We start from the raw sequence: 20,839 nt of genomic DNA on the forward strand, positions 1-20,839 counted from the left end.
CCAAATTTTAGCCCATTCAGCTATCAAAGTCACCAACTAAAGCTGACATTGTAATCCCAGGGTTTTTTATTGATACCATTCTGAAATATTTGACATGGAATTAGGGTCTCCTGATCTTAGCTGGGGAGTAACCTGTAAAAACAAAACTATTTGTGGCTGAGCATGCGTCCACTTGAAAAGAAGTTGAGATTAAGTACTTCCTCCTGAAGAGAGTAGAGCTGACTTGTGTTTACCCCATGTTGCCATCTTGTAAATAAAAACTTGCCTTTCTTCTAAGATGGCTGGAAGAAAACAAACATATCCTATTTTAAAAATGCATTTTGCTCTCTATTTTTCCATTAAATGGTCAGATTAACTATAAAGACATTCTCAAAATGGTTACTAATACTAATTTCCTAGTACTCATAGAAATTTAGGTTTTGCAACCTGAACATACTTAGCTGTGGTTTCAGCAAAAGAGTATTTTTCCATCTTTTTAAAATTATTGTCATTATTATTTTGGCTCTTCTTTCTAGACATCACGTGTGAAAAAACAGAACATTGCCAATACATTGAGAATCGACTAATGAAAGTGACTGTTCATCAGTCACCAAAGTACAAGAGGATACTGCCAGAAGCAAACATTTGATGAAGCTGTGAAGATTCATCTTGGAAAGGAAAATAAAGATTTTAATATAGATAACATTCTTAGTGATGAAGGAAAAGAAAATATTTCAAAGGGCTGAATCACCTCCCTAAAAAGTGGTACTATATTCTTGTCGCGTTGCAATGAATGTTTTTACTGCTAATCATAGTGAAATACGTTCCTCTGTCTGAATTAGGTTTTGTTTGCCATCTGCTTTTCAGAAATTCAAATGCAAAAAGTAGTTTCTAAAGATAGGAAGAAGTGTTCCGGCAAGATGTTCCATTCACCAAATACCCTAGGGTATACTGCACCATGGCATCACCCCCAAATTACGTGGCATCTGAACTACCCAGTGGCATCACTGTAGCAGTATTGAGAATTATTCCCAACTTCCCAAATATTCTGCTTTCTGTACTACGTTTCCATACGGGCCGTCGGCATGCATGCTTGTATTCCCGTGTCGGTGCCAACTTAGCCACATTTACCAGAAAGTAACTTTCTGAGTTTGTCACGGGCGTTATGGAAACTTCCCAGTCTGACCATTCACAGACACTGTCAGGCACACACGCAGGGCCAAAGGCTTTCGCTGCAGGAAGCGCAGCCCCGGCGCGGTGGACACATCTCCCCACACACCCTCTACTCTCACACAGTCAGAGCAGGTTTCCTTACCGGCTCGACCCCACGTTTCCCATAGCAGAGATGAGATCAGATATCTCCTTCTACAGAGCAGTTTATTCCTGTGCAGTAACATACAAACAGCTCTAGCTGGTGCCTCTAAGGAGAGCACCTACATAAAGAACCTCTGGGCTTCTACAGCCTCACCGTCGCAGCCTGAGTCAGTCTCTCTCTTCCGCCCTTGTCCCACTCCCCATGTCCAACGGCTTCGCTGGCATCACCGGTCTTCATCTGTTACCCCAAAAGTCGGCAATTCCAGGCTCCTGCTGTGTCTCTCAGAATCCTTCACCCGACTAGCGTCACCCATCTTCGCGCCCCTGGATATCCCGAAGGTTGGGAGTTCACGGCCTCTTACCTCGGGCTGCCACCCAAAGCTTTCCCTGCATCTCAGTCGGCAATTTGAGAACCCAGCTACCTGGACCAGACGCATTCCTCAGCGTCTGGTCAGGCACGTAACCAGACGATGTCTGCTGCTCCACTCCATCCCCTTTTCTCCTGCATAAATCCTTGCTGTCTATTCTTGTCACCCATTCATCCGAGGCTGATAGCGGCACCACGCAGCATTAAATGCTCCCGGACATTAACTCCATCCGAGAACTATTCCGTCCGTGACTCCCGGCCTCCCGCGGCCGCGCCTGCGCGGGCCCGCCCGCCGCTGCCCTCCCGCGCCTGCGCGGGGCTCGCTGTGCGGCGGCTGCGGGTCGGGGCTGCGGGGGCAGCGGGGGAGCGCTCTGCCCCGGGGCTCCCGCCGCGCCTGAGGCTCGCTCCGCCGGAGCCGCACTGAGTCCAGGCCGCTGCCGGGAGCTCCCTTCCCCTGTCCCTGCTTGAGGCACGGTACAGCCCGCCAGTGCTCTTCTTAGACGGGACTGTGCCTGCGTTCCTGCTGCAGGATGAAGAGGATCTTCGGGTTCGGGAGGAAGAGGAAGGGGCAGCCGCCACCCGGCAGTGCCTCCCTTCCCTGCCCCGCCGCCGCCTACGAGCTTCGGCAGAAGGACCTGGGCAAGCTACACCGCGCGGCCGCCAGCGGAGACGTGGCCCAGGTGCGGCAGGGACTGAGGAAATACAGCATCGACGGGCGGGACAAGGCGGAGCGGTAAGCCGGGGGCCGGGGGGGCGGTCTCGGGAGCCCCAGGTGCAGCCCTAGCAGCCCCCTGGAGTTCCCCGGCGCAGGAGCTCTCGGGCAGCGTCGCTGTGAGGAGTGGGAGTGCGGGTGCCGCAGCCCAGTGCAGCCCTTGGCTGGCTGTGGGAATCAGGCTTGTGCTGCCAAAAACCCCTTGAATTCCCCCAACTATCCTCTTGCCATTTTTGACCCGGCGTCCTCAATGCCCTCGTTCCCGGAGTCGTACGTCGTTGCCCAGGGGCGCAGGGGTGGAAGCAAAGGAGAGTTGCCTGAGGAGCCTGGTGGCCATTCTCCAGCCAGGGTTTGAAGTCTGCGTGTAATCGCACCGGTCTACGCACCTCTGAGGGCTCAGCGTGCAGGTTCCATAGTTGAGCCTGGAGGATGCACTGCCTCAGTTGGGAGCAACTTTAAAAAAAGGGGGACACTACAGTTAGGAAGGATTTAGAGCACAAAATAAACCTGTTGTTTATTGATGCTGCATGCATAGTTGCCTTTTGTGAGTGTGATCTGGCAGCCTAAGGCACAGTGTGGTTTTAGGGGGCAGTTAGTTTTTTGCTCTGAGGCTTTGGTACAACTAATCACTACCTTGGACTGGGAGATCTGGTCAGTGACTTGCAGGAGAAGCTGTTGCTTCTGACAGGTGTTGTGTGGGGGTTTGAGTCAAGCACAGCAAGCATTTAACAGTTCCACCTTAAGGAGAAGCCCTGGGCTGCAGCGTGGTTCCTAGTGATCTGTCATGAACATAAGGGAATCACCTTTTCTGAAAAGGCTCAGAGTCAGGTCCTTTGTGATATTCTGAAGAGATGCTGGTTTTAGCAGAGTAGCTCAGCTTCCTACGCTGGCTATCCATAAGGCTGGACTTCTGGCAGCAATAAAACTCTTTTGGTTTTATTGCCCTAGAAACACCTAGATTTGTATACATACAAGGACTTCCTCAGTGGCTGTGTCTTTGTGTACGAGTAGACTGGTTAATTGACATCAGACCTAAGATGTTTTGGTTTGAAGGACTGCTTTTCTTTCTGGCAAGGCTTTAAATTGAAGAAAAAAGTTCAGTTTTCCTGTGCTGGTTGTATATTGTGGAAACATAGTATTTGGAGAGGACTTCCTCTGTAGTAGGCTTTTTATGACTGACAGTTAAACATTACAGGAGAGTCAAAAACTACTTTCCTGTAGTCAGGATCAGAGTGTTCTGCTCTCTGGTTTGCTACACGTTGTTAGAGGCACTTTGGTGCAAATATGTTCATGGTTTTGCTTCAGTAGTGAAAAAGCTAGAGAAAAAGAAAATCTCGAAGTGGGGGGTAACTCTAATATTCTTGCAATTAAGCCCATCTCCTACATCTCCAATACACTTCTGCCCCATGAATGATCCAAGAAAAACTTAGAACTTGACTTGCCATAGTCCTCAGATTTCCTAGCTTTGGTCTCTGTTGCTGTGCCCACGTATGTAGTTCCACTGTGGGCAATACCCAATGCTTGGGCTCAGGAATCTCTGCCGGTTCAGTTCTATAGCGAGGGAAATGTCCTCTTGCTAAGCAGGTGCTGTGGAGGGTTTTTGGTAGCAGGTCCCAAGCATTTGGTGTGCAGCTACTGGTACTAGTAATGGAGTTCTTAAGCTTGAGATTTGCAAAGTGAAACTTGTGGTCATATCTGTTTATCAAAAAAGCCTGAAATTATCCCTGTCTGTGCTAATTCACTTTATTTAATTTTTAGGACGGCTCTGCATCTTGCTTGTGCGAATGGCCACGTGGATGTAGTGACATATCTAGTAGAAAACAAGTGTAAGCTAAATCTTCTTGACAATGATAACAGATCACCACTGATGAAGGTACGTGGACTATGGTATATTCTTGCAAGTGAGGCTTACTGACTTTGAAATAAATTATGTATTTTTCAGTATTCTTTATGTAGACCTTTGTAAAATCACGACTGGTGTGGAATGGGCATGTGTTAGCTAATCGTTGAAGGTGCTTCTAATTCCCAGTATTGGGAAAATGGAGGAATTGCAAAAAAGTGAAATGTAGATGCTGGAAGTTTTTTGTATTTTGTTTCCAGGCAGTACAGTGCCAGCAAGAAAAATGTGTGGCTATTCTGCTAGAACATGGTGCTGACCCAAATCTGGCAGATGCTGATGGCAACACTACCCTTCACCTGGCTGTCCTGTCTGGTAATACTACTATAGCAGGCCTGTTACTTGAGCATAATGCCCATATTGATGCACAAAATAAGGTAATTTTTTATATTTGTTAATGAAGTGCTTTCCAAAAGTTGCATTCATATTTTTCTTGAAGTTTTGTTTGGTTGGTTTTGGTTTGTTTTTTTTTTACTCTGATTTTTAACTTTATCTGCCCTTTCAGGAGGGATATACCCCTCTTATTCTTGCTGTCTCCGAACATCGTGAAGACGTAGTGGAGTTTCTCCTTACAAAAGGAGCTGACGTGCATGCTCGAGATCAGTGTGAAAGGTGAGGGGCTGTCAAAACCTTACATGGGTCTCTTTAATATTCTTCAGGTTAGCTTGGCAGAGGCATGGGAATGAGGTCTGAAAAAACACACAACAAGGAGGCACATGGAAGCAGTTACTTCTGTGCGCCTTGTGAAAGATGGTCATACCTCAGTGGCTTGCTGTCATATCTTGTTCGATGCTTTCCACACTGAGGATTGCAAAATGTTATTGTCTGTGATGGCCTTTCTGGCAGGAAGCCTGCCACTAGCTCAGCGACATTCCCTTAAATTCAAAAGCCATCTCCTGCACAGTAGTAGAGTTTGTAAGTGTTGTCTGTGTGGAAGCTTTGTTTTAAGATTAAGCGTTTAATTATTTTGAGACCCTCTCCCATTTAATTGTTTTTCTTAATGGAAAATGCTTTTTCTTTTGTTCATTTTAAAGTAATGGAGAGAATACTTTTTTGAGAGCAAACAGAAACAAAAATAATTACAGTGACGGTGTAAAACAATCTATTTCATATCATATTTCTTGGATCCTTCAGAACCCCACTTATGACTGCTGCTTCTGGTGGAGAGCTTAATCTGATAAAGGTTCTTCTTCGGTATGGTGCTGATGTTTCCCATAAAGACACTAATGGATGGACAGCTGAGGATTATGCTGTTATTCACGGATATTCTAGGTAAATTATAATCTGTATCATTAGAGTAAGTTGTCAAATTTCGGTGTGGTTTTTGATAATTTTGGTTAACAGCACCAAGGTTTATTAGCGTGCTGAGACTTGTGTTGAAGGTGTGCTCAGTGACATCTTCATAGAATAATTTAGATTGGAAAGAGCTTCTAAGAATCTACCTAACAGCACCAAGCCCACTGCTAAACCATGTCCCTAAGTGCCAGTCTGCAACATCTTTCAAATTCCTCCAGGGCTGGTTGACTCAACAGCTTCACTGGTCAGTCTGTTCTAATGCCTGACAGCGCTTTCACTGAAGTAACTTTTCCTAATATCCAGTTTAGCCTTCCCTGGTACAATTTGTACCATTTCCTCTTGTCTTCTGACATGTATAATTCCAGTATCTAGTGTTAACTTGCAAGTTGAGGAAAGTTTTTACCCAGAGTTCTCCGTTAGATTTCAAGTTTTATTGCTAAGCTCACGTTTGCTCAATATAAACTCTAAAATCTGTCTGTATCCTACAGTTCTCCAGAGGTAAAACTTGAGAGGTACCAAGCAGGAGTTAATAACTTTGTAGGTTTGAATATGACTGTAAAGTGAATGTGACTGTAGTGAATACTGAAGTGTGTAATAGTCATGCAGTAAAGGCATGTAAGTATATAAATCTATATGGCTATGGATAGGATAAGACTAGGGTGGATAAGAAGTGGCTGTGAACTCTTCTATTAAATGGTATATGCAGGTATGTGATTATTTTTTACCGAATGTATTTCCTCTCCTTCTCTGCACAGTCTTAGTAAACAACTGGCAGAATATGCAGACTGGGAAAACACAGGAGAAGCTTCTACAGGTGGTGCACGAGGCATCACAGCACTTGGCACTCCACACCGGGCAGCAGCTACTGGCTTTACATTGGGTGCACCTGCTGTGGACAGAGGAGGTAAGGCCCTTAGCCATGGAGTAGCTCACGAGGAGAATCAGTGTGGCCTTTTCTCAGTGGGTTTGTGTTGTTAGTGCTTACTGTGTTCAGTGTTAGTTTTAGTGGAGGCATCAGATGGAGTAGCACAAGCTTTGTGAATGTGCTTATTTGGTGATAGTTGGAAGTGCTGCTTGTCAGGCTGTAAAACCATTTGATTTGTGTTCTGTGTTCACTTCTTAGGGTTGTTACTTTCTGTCTGTCAGACTGCCTGTGTATATGGGTTTTCCGAGAGAGAGAGAGAGAGAGAGAGAGAGAGAAGGAGGATAGGGAAGGAATTAGGCAGAAGTGTTTTTATTTTTCAAGTGTGTACTTTTACCTAGAGATGGCTACTCAGATTGTGAAAATCCAGTTACAAAAGCAGTGAGCACCTAAGTAGTTGTTCCTCTTTCTGTAGTTGGGAAGCAACAGAGAAATGAGCAGAAAAGTATGTGTCTTGTTGATTTTCATGGAGTTTGTGTCTTCATTTTAATAATAGTTCCATGTGCACTAAGATCCTTTTGCATGTCCCATTTCTCAAAATCAGTCATAACTGTTTCCATGTAGGTGCTGTAGAGACATATTTAGCAAATATTATATTGGAAAAGTAACTTTGTTGGCAGTAACATTGCAGTGTCTGTGTATGCTGTGTTGGCTTGAACATAGTTTGATTTACAATAAAAATGATGGTTTTCTTCCACTTTCAATATAATTTTAATGAAATGTTTTAGAAAATAATAATTGCCTTGTGATCCAGAAAAACAATTAAATTGCCTTGTGTTAAAAAAATTAACCTCTTCAGTGAGTTTTAAAAATCCAGTCTATAGTTATGAGCTCAAAGTCCTAGAGGAATCTTAGAAAATGAATACCTTACTATAAATGAATTAGTTTGTCTTGTGCTTTACATCTCAAGCCATACAAGTTTTTAAGGGTGTTACTTTGGAACTATGTGACATATGGGCAGAAGACAGTGCTCAAACACAGTTCATTATTTCTTTACATATGATTCCTTACTCCATTTTTAAATATGTCAAGAAGAATGAGCAAAATACAGGATATATTTCCTCACTGACTTTTCCTAGATACAGGAATTCAATTTAGAGTCATACTTCATTCCTTTGACTTAGGAATGCTTGATTTGACCTAGTCAGAGATTTGGAAAGTTTCTTGATAGATTGCAGAATTTTTTTCTTTTTTAAAGGTTTTTGTGGTTTAATCAGGAAAATGTTTCTTTTGCCCAAGTAGTGCACACTGTTACTGTCTCTGAGGGGTTAGTAACATAGAGAGAATATTTACCTGAGTTAATTCTGCTGTCTCTAGCTTGCACACAAAAAGTAGGGGTCCTGTATCATGAGAGTCCTTCTGATAGGCTGCAGTAACAGACTTTAAAGCCTCTATTAGAGAAGTTGGAATGATCTCAGGAGAACAGAAAGACCCATTTTGGAATTATTTTTGTTTCTGTTGTTCTTCTATACAATTTTTCTGAATCTTCAGTGTTGTCCTTGTTCATTTTGCTGTTTTTGCACTTGTTGAATATTTTTCAAGATACTGTTACCTAATGAGCAATTCAGCCTACTTCAAAAGTTGGTTTTTGTTTATTTGAATATTTACTGTGTGATGTATTGTTCCTTTCGTGTTCCTCAGTCCCTACGGAAACTGTTGTGTTTCCATCATAGAGCTCTTAGAAGAGAATTAAGTGCTTCAGTGATTTCTATCTCCCAAGGTCAGTAAAAGCTGTCCTGTACTACCTCTTCAGAAAACTGAGAAGTATAGAAGGGATGAGAAACCACCATGAGGTCCTTTCTTAACTCTTTAAATGTATCTTGCTTTGATACAAGTAATTTTGCCACATTCATTCCATGTGGTAAAATCAATATAAGCAGGACTCTGATCTGCTCTGAGACAAATGTTACATCATGAAGAAATTCAGTGTCAGCTGCAATAACAAATGATTTGTTGCTTTCACTAAGTGGGATGGGTAGAGCAGATACATAGTGATTTATATTCCAAACTGGTGTTCCACAGCACACAGACATGTAGACACGCAAACATATATGCAGGATATACCAGTCAATGCACCCATTTCTGTCCAGTTGCGGCCTGCTCTATAGCCCTGGGGGGCATGCTGCCCTCTTGTCTGTGTTCTGGCTGGTGGCGCAGCTTTTGTATGTGAATGGTTCAGCATGGCCAAATGAGTGTAAGCAGGACTCTTCAAAATGAGGTAGAAGTGGCCTATGTTTGTATCAGGCACCAGCTGACACAACTTTTAAGATGAGCTGGTTTAAGGGAACAGGTTAAGGGTTCCTGGTTTAAGCCAGGGATAACAAACATGCTAAAACTGTAACTTGAGTGAGTGTAAATAACAATGTCTCAAAGTTGCATGCTGGTCTGAGTACAGGAAGCCATGATATCCTTGAAACTTCTGGATAGTCTCCAAAGTTTGCTTCTTGACACATACAGATTTTTGTGATGTTTAGAATAAGGAATTTTGTGTGCTGCTTGTGTAAGGCTGTCTTGGTTTGGGAAGACAGGTATCTGCCAGGTAAAATTACAATCAGAGGCTCTTTGGCAAAGATTTGGGAAATAGGAATAGCAGTTCTTTACTAGTATGTAATACAAAGCAAACAAACACAAAAAAAAACCCCACCGAACAACTACAGCATTAATAACAAACGACAACAGTACCAAGAACCTTGAGGGCTTTGTTTCACAAAACCCAGGGCAGTTTGGTTTCGGTGTCCCTGCAGGATCCTCAGAGCACCAAGCTGAAACGGTGGAAAAGTCCCGGGCTGGTAGCTGGGATGGCAGGATGTCCCGGCAGGCAGGGGCAGGATGTCCCGGCAGCGCAGGGGGTGCAGGGTCACACTGTAGCAAGAGGAGCAGCGCCGAAGAAGCCGAAGGCGAGGCAGTGCTTGGACCAGCTCCCGCGAGTGGCAGAGAAAACTCAGGATTCAGGCCGAACCGGTGATAGTAGATTTCTCAGGACTGGATCCCTTTGGCCACAGTGAAACTCTTCCAGCCAGCAACAGCCGTTCTCTCCCTCCCCGAACGCCTGAAAAAGTCATGCCCGCAGCTGCCTCAAGCTCTGTCTTTTACCTGCATTATCTCCCCCTTCCACTTTTGTCCACCTCTTTGTTTCGGTTAAGTACTCTCAAGTATCCAACACTTGATCTCCTTGGTAACTTGTGGGGAAAAAATTCTTTAGAGAAAGAAGGAACAAACCTAACCCCCAACAAAGGCACTCTACAACCATGAAGGAATTTAATTGGCATATCTGCTAGACAAGGAGTAGTCAAGTTGAGGGAAATGCAAAATTGTCAGGAGACCATATTTCTGATGATCTGTTTCAGTGTTTCAAAGTACTGAAATTTGGCTGTTTTACATGGAGCAAGTACATTAAGTTACTGTTTGACACTGTCCCTTGAGAGCTGAGCTCTGTAGATTGTGGTTGGGTTGTTTCCAGCACTTATAACTGTAGAATAGGCTGATAGTCACAGTATGTTCTCCCATTGCTGTAGCTGTTTTGATGTACTGCTTGTATTTTCCAAGTTTCTGGAAATTCCAGTTTATTCTGATGTCATTGTTCCATCTGTCCTTTCCATGCCTTTTCCTAAACGGATATAGGAATGCAACAATCTCCTAACCAGACATCAAGAACAGGAAAATCAAGGAAAGGTATTTTATACAGTAGCATTTAAAATATGAAACATGTTGTGCAGTATACAAATATCAACACATCTATGATATTTATTATCCTGAAGGTCCCTATTTTGATGGTACTGGTTTTATGAACTACATTTGAGAGCAGGCTTTGTGTGAGTTTTGTTTGTTTGTGTGTTTTGCCATGCTTTTTTATTACTGAATTTAATGTTTGCTTTGTGTCATTAGTTCTAGTAAATAATTTTATTTTAAAACAAGCTCTTCTGTTTCTCTGAACTAGAAATGGGCTTGAATTAAAGTAGAAACAAGCAATCCCCAGAGACTGCTTTTCTGGATCCCATTTCTACTGTAATCAGAGTTCTGTCTGAAAGGTAGCTCATGAATTTTCTCTCTTGCCTTCTAAAGGACAGTGTGACCTGCTCATGATCATTGCTTAAAGCTACTATTCACAGAATGACAGAATATTCAGAGTTAGAAGGGACCCACAAAGATCATCAAGTCCAGCTTTTAAGTGAATGGCCCACACAGGGATTGAACCCACAAACTTGGTATTATTAGCACCATGCTCTACCCAACTGAGCTAATCTATTCATTGGAAGCAAAATTTCAGAAAACTTACTCAGCTCTTTTGATTTCTTGTAATTGCACTAATTGAAAATATAACTGAAGTCACACATCAAGAGTGATAACTGACTGCTCCACACTGGTGGAGACATTTTTATTCAGCTTGGGACGTCAGCAGGTAGGTCAGGCTACTGGCACTGATTGAGGTAACAGGAAACGCTCATATCTACAACTAATTAATATTATTTAAATATTGTGTGTTTGCAGTAGGAAACAGTAAAAATTAGAGACTGTGTTGGTATTTTAAGTGTTAGCTTGTCCTTGTTTCAGCTTCTAAGTTTTCTCTGCATGACATGCACACTGTATTTTATTGTCCAAAAGCCCAGTGCAGGTCAGGAGATGTATTCATCAAAATTCCTACATGTACCCTGTCTTTAGTACAGACAAAATTTCCATGCTCTTTTGTGTTTAATGCTAGCAGAGATGTCTTCAGGCATGATATGCCTTTGTTTTCTTTTCCCTTTAATGATTCTGCCAAAGACCTTGGATTGGTTGTTATGATAGTTAACAATAATTAGTTATGAAGAACTTGAGGAATGCTGAAATAGCTACCATACAGAAGTTGTGTTTATTTTCCCCTTCTGTTTTGGGAATTGAAGAGCACTTTTATTTCATCTTAGCTGTTGATAGTTGAGAGGTTCTAGCACTCTTGAAGCTGTATTCCTAGAGTTCAGGTTCCTTTGGTGTTTCTTTGGTAGATCAATGATGTGCTGGAGTGCACTCTCATGAAGTTTGCAAATAGCCCTAAGTTGGGAGGACCAGATCTCTTCAGGGCAGTGGTGTCATTCAGAGGCATGTGCTGTGACAGGCTGTGTAAATGAACGGCCAGGCCTGTCTAGCACAATTCAGCCAGGGCAAATGCAAAGTCTGCACACGGAAAGGTACAACCCCTCGCTACAAAGTGTGCTGGCACTGCCTGGCAGGAGAGATGCCTTGCTGAGAAAGCCTGATGGGTCTTGGCAGAATGAGCCAGCAGCAGAGTGCCCTGGCAACAGTGTCCTGAGTTGTATTAAGAGCAGCATAGCCAAGAGATTGAGGAAAGTGATTATCCACCTCTACTTGGCACTCTCTGGATTGTGTCCAGTGGTCTGGGTGTAATTTGAGCCTTCAGTACAAGGGAGATTTGGTTTTCAACAGTGAGCAAGTTCAGTGGAAGGCCATCAGATTCATCAGGGACAGGAATATTTGCCCTTTGAGGACAGATTGAGGAAACTGAGATTTTCCAGCCTAGAGAAGTGAATTTATAGGGAACCCGTCAGCGGCTTCTGGTACATGTGAGAAGACAAAGCCAGGTGCTTCCCAGTGGTACATGACAGGAGGCAGATATGTAAGAGGCATAAATGGCAACAAAATAGTTTCTACTTGGATGTGGGAACAGTAAAACAGAGAGGTTGTACAGTCTCCCTCCTTGGAGGTGTTTAAGACGAGACTGGATAAAGCCCTGAGCAACCTTACCTGACCTCATAACTGAGCCTGCTTTGAGAAGGCTGGCTAAGAGACTTCCTGAGGTTTCTCCTGACCTGATTGATCCTATTATCCTACATGCAAGTCACATTGGTTACACTGTTGGAAGCTTGGAGTGTGCTATAGAATGCCCTGGGTTTGCCACCTTTGTCTGCTGAGTGCCCTTTTTGATGCAGTGCACAGAACTGTTGGTGATTCTTCTACTTGAGCTTTAGAGCTTGATTATGCTTTTTGATTTTCATTACCTTTGTCGGATTATAATCTTTTCTGACCCAGAGAGCAACTGAGAGGCATTTTAAAAACTTTTATTCCATTTCCACGGTCTCACGTGAAGGGTGAGACAATATAGATTTTTATGGTTCACGCCATCACAATCAGGAGCCAATTATTTCCTAATTAAAATACATTATAAGTGTTTCTTGGCCTATCAGCTTTTTCCACAGAATGCTGTTAATGCCTTGAAGCCAATCATCTAAAATCACCCATCATGGGTCCTACTACAATGCACCTTCCAGAGTTATATTTCTCCAAAGTATCTAGTCTTATTTGCAAGGCCATCATTTGAAACTTGTTTCTAATTCCATTTCTCTCTCAACAATGTCTGTCTTATTCAATGGCATTTCTAAGTCAGCATTTTCTATCTCGATGTTTGCATACAGATACATACTATATGAGCCTTCTGTCAGGCTTTGAGAATTCTCAACAAATCCATTTCCCACAATTACCTTTGCAAAATAATCTGTAACTGGTTAGAGCAGTGGCTGGTGTAATATCTAGCGTAATGTTATATGTAATGCTGCATAAAATAATAAATCTCTGCACGTGATGTGTACTTGTGTGTACGATGAGAACTTTGGAAGTTCTTAATGTCTTGCTAAACCACCACCGTTTTGTTAATTGTTTACTAATGTTGGATATTCATGTTACGCTTTTTTAATTTTTTAGTATAGGTGTGTTTCTGTTTTTTAAAACTTGTAGGCATAAGAGTCCAAAAGAGATATAGATTTTTATCTTAAGCTTTTTGTTTCCCTTTTTTTTTTTTTTTTTTGACTCAGTGTTGTGTGAAGATGTAGTTTTGTTTTGGAAATACAGTCACTTATGCCACCTTGTAGTGAATTTACTACCCAAAGCATCGTTCTATTATGATGTATGGAGTTGTCCATGTTAAATGTTTAATTTTTAAATGGTTAATTTTTAGCATGCTAAATTTAATTTCAACATGTCAATTAATGTTTGAACAGCAACAGATGACTTCTCCCAAGGAGACTCAATGAGGTGAGACTTTAAAAATACGTAACACTTACCTGAGGAATGACTTGAGAGACATGGTACTCATTTTGCTTTGCTTTTAAAGAAGCTCTGAGAAAGAGGGGAGCGATGACAGTTGGCATACCTCTGAGGAAGAGGAACTTGATTTTACCCCCAAGGTATGGTACATTTACAGGAAAAATATCCTGTAAAAATAAGGGGTTTGAAGGCAAATTTTCTTTGGAAGTGAAAGAAACTGCAGCTCCAGCCAACATTGTTTTCCCTTTAAAGTAATCTCTGGCCTGCCAGCCTGCCTTCTGCTGTGAGTTTCTCCTAAAGGACCTGTAGCTGTGACAGAGTATGCAGTAGATTTGTAATTTGGAGCCAAAAAGCAGTAGGTGACAAGATAACCACATAGTTCTATTTTTCCTTGTTCATATGAGCCAGATTTGCAGACTTTAAAAATTTGTAAGTTATTATTACAACCAATCTTGTTCTTCTCCAATCATTGTTACTGTTTTCTGTACATTTGGGGTTAGATTCCTAAGTGATAAAGGACATTTATTTGTCAAGATCTACAAAAATCCTTCATCACCTAGTTCTCCTTTCCTCAGCAGGTTCCTCAAGAGTGCTCAATGAACAGATGAGTTACTCAAATGGGTCATCTATTTTCTTCTATAAGATGACACTTAGTACTTGCATGTGATCTTACACTGCATGTTTTTCCTCTTTTTTTTTTTTTAAATGATTGGGTAGTACTCTTTTTGTTAGCTACAAGCTCTCATGCCTACTGTTTTTACTTATGATCTGTAGAATTATCAGCTTCTGAGCAATGTCTGGAGCATCAGCTCTCTTGCACTGACATTGTGCAGTGAAATAGAGCCTGAGTGTGGTAGTTCAACCCACTCTGTAATGCTGGAGATGCAAGCATGTTTAGTTTTAAGTTGATTTCATTTTCTTGCACTGATTTAAATAGAAATGGTACACTTTTTGGCCATGATTTTGAAATTCAGGGGTATTTTTAAGGGTACTTTCAGGGACTGTATTTATGCATTAAGCATGGGGATCTTAATAGTTACTTACTTTGTGCACATTTGCAAGTAAGTGTCCTGAAAATGCACTTTTTAAATGTAATTTAATTTTACCTAAGTATTACAAATATCAGAAACAGATTTTTTAGAAGTTATGCACACAAAAGTTTTTGGAAACAATTTGCAGACAGGTGCGTGAACAGTGTGAAATACTTAACTAAATGGGAGATAAGGGGAGTGTTTGTGCAGTTAGAAGTATGGGATGGAGCCAGCACTATCATAAGGACAGTCTAATTATATTTACTCTTTAAGATTTGACGTGGACAAAGGATTTGTTGTTTTCACTCTTAAAAAATATTCTTATATAAATCTTTATTTACAGAAGCTGCAGAAGCCAAACCTGACATTGTTAATGAATGCTTCACAGCAGTTCAGGAAAAACAGTAAGTTATTTGCAAAAGGTTGCATGATACACTGATAGATAAAGTAGACTTGCTAAGTAGGTTTTTTGGTTTGGAGGGTTTTTTTTCAATAGTAAATGAGAAAAGTAGCATTTTGAAAACATGGCTCTTTATAATAAAGAATAAAGTAAATCTTTAAAATGAAGATATTAATCCCCTCTTAAGCCCTTTTCCTTCATCAAGTTCATCCTCCATCCTGCCCAGCCTCACCTCTCCATTTCTAGACATTCCCAAATGGCTCCTCTCTTGTACATTAATCTGATAACATGCCTATTACTGTTTACAAAGTTCCTTCTGTTCACATGCGTTTTTCTTTTTTTTGAACTTTAAGATGCTGGTGGTGATCCTAGAATTGAAAGTCCTAAGTCACCAAAGAAAAGTCTCAAACAGAGAATCCCATCAGGTGCAAATGTGAACAAAGGAGACAGTGAAGAATTGTTTAATCAAGATGTCTCAGCTGCAAGCAACCTGGATGGAGAAGAATTGGAGGAGGAGGAGGAAGAGGAGGAGGAGGAAGAGGAAGAGGAAGAGGATGAAAACGACAATGGAGATGGTGATGAAGATTATGAAGAGGAAGAGGAGGAGGAGGATGAAGATTTTTCTGAAGATGAAAAGGAGGAGGAGCTGGAAGATGAAGAAACTCAATCTAATGAAATGCTGGAAGAGGAGAAAACAGAACCTAAAGGAGAAATTAATCAGAAATTAGAGTATTTCAGTAAAGCAAAGTCTGAAGGGGATGCTCAGTGTGGAACTGCAGATGTCTGTGATGATGATGAAATAACTAAAAAACATGATGAAAAGGTGGAGGAATCTGTTGATATTCCTGTCTCTTTCAAAGCTGGGCCTTGTGAAAGGTTTCAAGAAAATAAAATGACGGTGTCTCCAAAGATCATGAATAATGAAATATCTTGCAAGTCAGTACCAAAACAGGCTGTCTTTCAAAATCTAAATAATCTGCAAGATATGCAAGAAAGTTGGAACAGGAAAAGCATGATTGAGGAGAAGTTTCACAGAAATGTTGACTCCTGTTTTGCAGACTCTGAAATGACAGACTGGAAAAAAGAGATACCTCAACCTCTCTTAGATAGTTGTGACGTTAGGGAGAAAAAGTCAAAATTCAGTGATGGCTTTGAAAATGGCAATAATTCTTGGTTAGCAGAAAAAAACTCAGGACCTGGAAGTGAAAGATCAACCTCTGTCATACTTGAACATGTGGATGGGGAAGATACTGAAGAAGAGGAATACGAAGGAGTAGATGATAAAGTCTGTAAACCACTGAAGCAAGAAACTGAAAACTTGCACTTAAATAAGCAGGAAGAAAATTTGAGAGCAGCATTTCACTCAAGCACCGAAGTAAGTATATAAGGATGATTCAATTGCAAGGGTATTTTCTAAGGGTCAGAGAGGTCAGAAACACATAGTAAACTGGATTTCTCTTAATACTATTTTTCACAAATATCTATCTTTTGATCCATTTTTGATGTCAGTGTCTTACTTGGAATCAAAACAGTTTATTTGCTATGGTATGGTAATATAGTGTGGAAAAAGAATAGGCAGTAGACCCTGGAATCGGTTGATTTTTCTCAGTTCCATGTACAGTTTTTATCTGTGTATACTACCATTTAGGAAAATGCATGGTGTGATAGCTGAAAGTGAGGAAACAAAAAGAATTTTGCATAAGATTGAGAGCAGGAACCTAATGATTTTCTGTGGAGCAAAGTAGAGGAAAAAAAGAAATATGCTCTGGAATGTTGTAACTTAAACGAAGCTAGGGTTAGACTGATGTGAGGAATTGCTTATGGAGGAACAGCAAAGGTGATGTTTCTTACTGTTCTTTTCAGCTGTTTGTGTTGATCTCTTTTAGGAAGAATCATCTGAACACAAAGAAGAAGAGAAGGAGGGCACTGGCAAAAAGCTACAAACTGCAGTTGTTGAGGATGTGAAAAATTCTGTTTGTAATGATAGACATGAAGTCCACAAAGCTTTAAAGGACAGCTCTGGTGAGAGAAATGTCTTTGTAAATCCTGACCCAAGTTCTTCCTCTACAAATATTAATGCTTAGAAAATGAACTAAAATGGTGATTGATTCCTATGATAGCAAAATTTTCTCTTGCCTCTGAGTCCTAGTGGGCACTGGCAGAGAAGGAAAGCAGATAGTGTTGCTTTTCATTCATGCCTGAAGAACTGAAATTGTAGCATTGTATACCAAGCAATGCGATATGGAGCAAGTGCCATTCTTGATTTATTGCTGTATTCTTCCTGAAGTGGTCTGAACAAAATGCACAGATGGAAAAGAGAAGAAGGACTAGAATGTCTTGAGTGACAACAGTATTCCCTTTTATGCTGAGTACTGTCACACTGGAAAGCTGTGATTGCTCTTGTCTGAAGCCAGGGAAGGATTTGAGTCAAGCTGAGAGAAAGCTGTTCCAGTGCCCTCACCTTGTCCAGTTTTAAAATGTAGGTGTCTCCAGCACCACATTTGTGCTTGAGAACATTACCAGCCTAGTCAGAGTAGAGCACTTTGATACTTACCTGAGGTCTTACAGTAGGAAGAGAAAGCATTTTTTCCATTGTCTGTCCCCAGAGAGTAGCTTGTTGTTGTAGATGTTACTAGAGCATGTGTAGCTGCTGCTCAGGTGCTGCACAGGGGCACTGGCATAACCTGCTGTATTCTGGTGCTGTGCCTATATCTGCTCTTCTGTCTATATGTATTTGGCATACTGTTAAGTAGTCAGGATTCAAATTGGAACCAGCAGTTGCGTCTTCTGGGGTGGGTCCCCTAACAGGCATCCAGCTCCTTCTCCCTTCTTTAAGTGTATGTTTCCGCACAATTGAATCCTGAATCAGTTTTTCCTAATGGAGTAGCTTAAGGTAGAAATACTACAGTAAAATCTGGCTAGGAGCTCCCTGAGACTGAACCTTAAAATCATCTGGTGGAGAAGACGATTGAGTTTTAACCGCCCCAAGACAGAAGAGGCTTTTGTGTGTTTGGGTTAAGTGTTTGAGGTGTGAGCCTCTATTTTTAAATGGCAGTGCTTGGGTGTCTAGCTTCTGGTGGGGGACTGGGTAACAACTTTCTCAGGTAAGATCTTTCCTAGTAGCACAAAGGGAGCATTGTTTCCTGGTGACTTTGTGGATGTTAGTGTGAGGAGGTTTTGGAGAGTGTTTCTATGGTACCCCCTGTACAGTGGAAAGGGATAGTAAATGTCAAATTTTGGAGCTGTAGGCTGGAGAGACCTTGACTCTGTATGCAACAGAACTGCAGGATACTGGAGTATCTTCTGACTGTTACCCAGGTGCACTGTAGCTTTGTCAGCTGTTGTGCATAGCCACCTTCTGAAAGAAAGGAAGCAAAAGGACCTGGAAGTGTAAAGGAGATAGCATAATATGTCTGGGTGGGAAGAAACACTTGAACAAAACTTGCTTCTTAGTTTGTCCGCATCAGTGGAACCTGCATCTTTGGATGTACAAACACCCAAGCATCTCACTTCTTACCTTATTTGTAGGTGCCCTTCCAACAGTGGGAGCAGAGCTAGAGGAAGATGCTGAATCTCCCTGGGATTCTGAGGTACTTTTTGTGTAGGACACAAGGGTTTCCACTGCAAGAAGTAGGAGTAAGATCCAAAATCACTTGAGAGCTTCCTTCTGATTTGGACACTACTGTTGATGAGGCCTATTTCCTCTTCCTTTTGCTGTATGTTTGTAACTGGGGGCCCTTGAAGTCTAGGCCAGCTAGCTAGCTAGCTCTAGGCCAGCTGCTCAGTTAGTTTTGGGATGAAGTTAGGTTGAGCTAATGGCTTGGGTCTCAGCAATTGGCCTCTGAGTTTGATTTCTTGTGTAGTGCTGAAATAGTGAAGTTCGTTGCTGCTTAAAATATTCTGACCTTTTCACAGAGGCTGGCAGGATTGTTGCTTTTTCACCATACAGCTCTAATGTGCTGACCTGGTTAGCTGTTGCCCTTGGGGTCTACAACCCAGATGCCTAGCTGCTTCTGAAAAGATCCTCTCTACCTTTTGTCGGTGTACTCTGGCCCTCTTTAAAGTCACATTCAGCAGAGACACTGCTCATGCTGGCCTTGTTTGCCTTTTTCATCTTTGTCTGTGGCAATGAGCAAGGTCTGTAGCTAAGTCCCTCTGGTTCTTGTGAGATAAAGGGAACTTTTCCCGTCCCCTTCTTAAAAAATATAGGGCTGAAACATTGTTAGTTTTAAGGTAGTTGCAAGCTCTGCCTTGCTAATCCTTGTTCCACCCAAATGGCTCTTGCAGTTGGGAGCAGCACTGTGTTCATTCACCAGGGCAGGTTATATGCCTAGGGAATGTCAGTACCAACTTGAATGACAGATACAAGTTCAGTACAAATGTTGAACACTGTTGTACACTGCAGACCTGCAGCTCTTGGTTCACAACCTTGTATCTTGAGTTCCCATGTTAATTCTTGTTTGCCGTTGCCCAGTTTGTCAAGGTTTGTCAGTGTGGCAGAACGGTGGTGTGAAGTTTTTGCCTAAGATCTGAAAACAAGCACAATTGTTGTGATTTTCCAGTGTACTGTATTTTGATGGATTCTTTCCAGGGGTCTTAAAAATGTTTTTATATGTAGAATATACTTGAAACCATGCTACATAAATTGGTTTTTGTATAGAAATGAATTGAAAATGCATTTGTACCAATTCTCCTTCCTGTGTTTTAGGTTACACAGGCAGATTCTGAAGTGCCAAGAAAAATATCATGTGGTGTGCTGCTCCCAGGTGCAGAGAGACATGGAGCATGCTCCCAGATTGTATCAAGGGAGAGTGACAATGGTAAATCCCTGATGGGCTAATGTTTGTCTCTAAGCATTTATAGGCTAAAGTAAACTTTTATCAGTGTCTGTCTTAGAAATGCTGTCATGGTGTAAGTGCAGACCATATCAAAGAAGTGCTTATTGTTTGTTAATTAATGCCAGTGATAACAGCGCTTGCTGGCCAGTTTGTAAAGGAAGTTCTTTGTATTATTTGTGTTCTTCAGACGAGTATCTAGTTTTTTTGATTCAGGCTCTTGTTTCACAGCAATGACAGTGTATGTCTATTAGGACTGACCTTTCTCAACATCTATCATTCTTAGATGATAATGCAGCAGAAGACAGCTTCGATCTGGCTTAGCATTTTTGTCTCCCCTCGCTTAACCTTTGGTAGCATTTCGATAGGTTTATGTTGTGCTTTGCCTAGGAGCTAAAATAGGACTGCAAGTACAGGGGGTTTTGCTCAGGATTTCTGCCTCTATTTGTGACACTGTCTCTTGAGCATCTTGAGCAAAACTTTACAAGCTTCCAAGAGCTTCAAATGTAGTTGTTAACTATTTGTCATGGAATTCTGCTTAGACAAGAATTCTACTAAGACAAGTTTAAGATCAGTGTGAAAAGATGGTAAAAGGTGGTTATGGTAATCTTTGTAAGGTCTTTCCACACTGCTGGACCACCAGGTTTACTGAAATTGAATACTATTTGGTTTTGTAATGTTGGTTTGGGGTTTAATATAAATTGTTAAGAATTTTATTTAAATATAAATTTTTTGCCATGGAGCCATTCTTAATAATTCTAAGTATTTTTTCATATACTTGTTTAGTGAGAGGACTCAAACTGTAAGATGACGTAAGCAGAAGATTTGAAAAATATAGGTGGGATTGTGTGGGTTTAGAAATGATTTGATGTTGGACAAAATTAAAGAAAATATTTGGAGCTATGTTATAAATGGTGATTAAAACCAGACAACATTTGTTTCTGTTGTTCCCTTGCAAAGTAAATCACAATAGTCTGATGAACACTGCCGTGATTTTACCTAGTTAGACGTATATGAGGTTTCTGTGTTTGCACCCACACTTTCTTAGTCCCAT

The 20,839-nt window shown here is 41.4% G+C and overlaps 1 protein-coding gene across 7 annotated transcripts in view; it reads left to right on the forward strand.

Annotated features, from left to right (window-relative positions):
- Nucleotides 1-2,175: 2,175 nt before the first annotated feature.
- The window catches only part of ANKRD26 (ankyrin repeat domain containing 26), a 51,280-nt gene continuing 32,616 nt past the window's right edge, over nucleotides 2,176-20,839 (forward strand). For 5 of the 7 annotated variants that reach the window (XM_066183034.1, XM_066183035.1, XM_066183039.1 and 2 more), the window contains exons 1-14: nucleotides 2,176-2,393; nucleotides 4,131-4,245; nucleotides 4,473-4,646; nucleotides 4,775-4,881; nucleotides 5,404-5,541; nucleotides 6,321-6,469; nucleotides 10,109-10,159; nucleotides 13,474-13,507; nucleotides 13,587-13,659; nucleotides 14,894-14,954; nucleotides 15,304-16,325; nucleotides 16,837-16,972; nucleotides 18,479-18,540; nucleotides 19,659-19,770. In XM_066183034.1, coding sequence (XP_066039131.1) covers nucleotides 2,191-2,393; nucleotides 4,131-4,245; nucleotides 4,473-4,646; nucleotides 4,775-4,881; nucleotides 5,404-5,541; nucleotides 6,321-6,469; nucleotides 10,109-10,159; nucleotides 13,474-13,507; nucleotides 13,587-13,659; nucleotides 14,894-14,954; nucleotides 15,304-16,325; nucleotides 16,837-16,972; nucleotides 18,479-18,540; nucleotides 19,659-19,770 — 2,437 coding nt within the window. In that variant the 5' untranslated portion in view covers nucleotides 2,176-2,190. The remainder of the gene's footprint in view (nucleotides 2,394-4,130; nucleotides 4,246-4,472; nucleotides 4,647-4,774; nucleotides 4,882-5,403; nucleotides 5,542-6,320; nucleotides 6,470-10,108; nucleotides 10,160-13,473; nucleotides 13,508-13,586; nucleotides 13,660-14,893; nucleotides 14,955-15,303; nucleotides 16,326-16,836; nucleotides 16,973-18,478; nucleotides 18,541-19,658; nucleotides 19,771-20,839) is intronic. The other 2 variants (XM_066183037.1, XM_066183038.1) reach the window with 2 other exon arrangements.

This window comes from Chamaea fasciata, unplaced genomic scaffold (genome assembly GCF_029207755.1).
Source record: "Chamaea fasciata isolate MVZ Bird 193981 ecotype frontalis unplaced genomic scaffold, bChaFas1.0.hap1 SCAF_5, whole genome shotgun sequence".
NCBI lineage: Eukaryota > Metazoa > Chordata > Aves > Passeriformes > Sylviidae > Chamaea > Chamaea fasciata.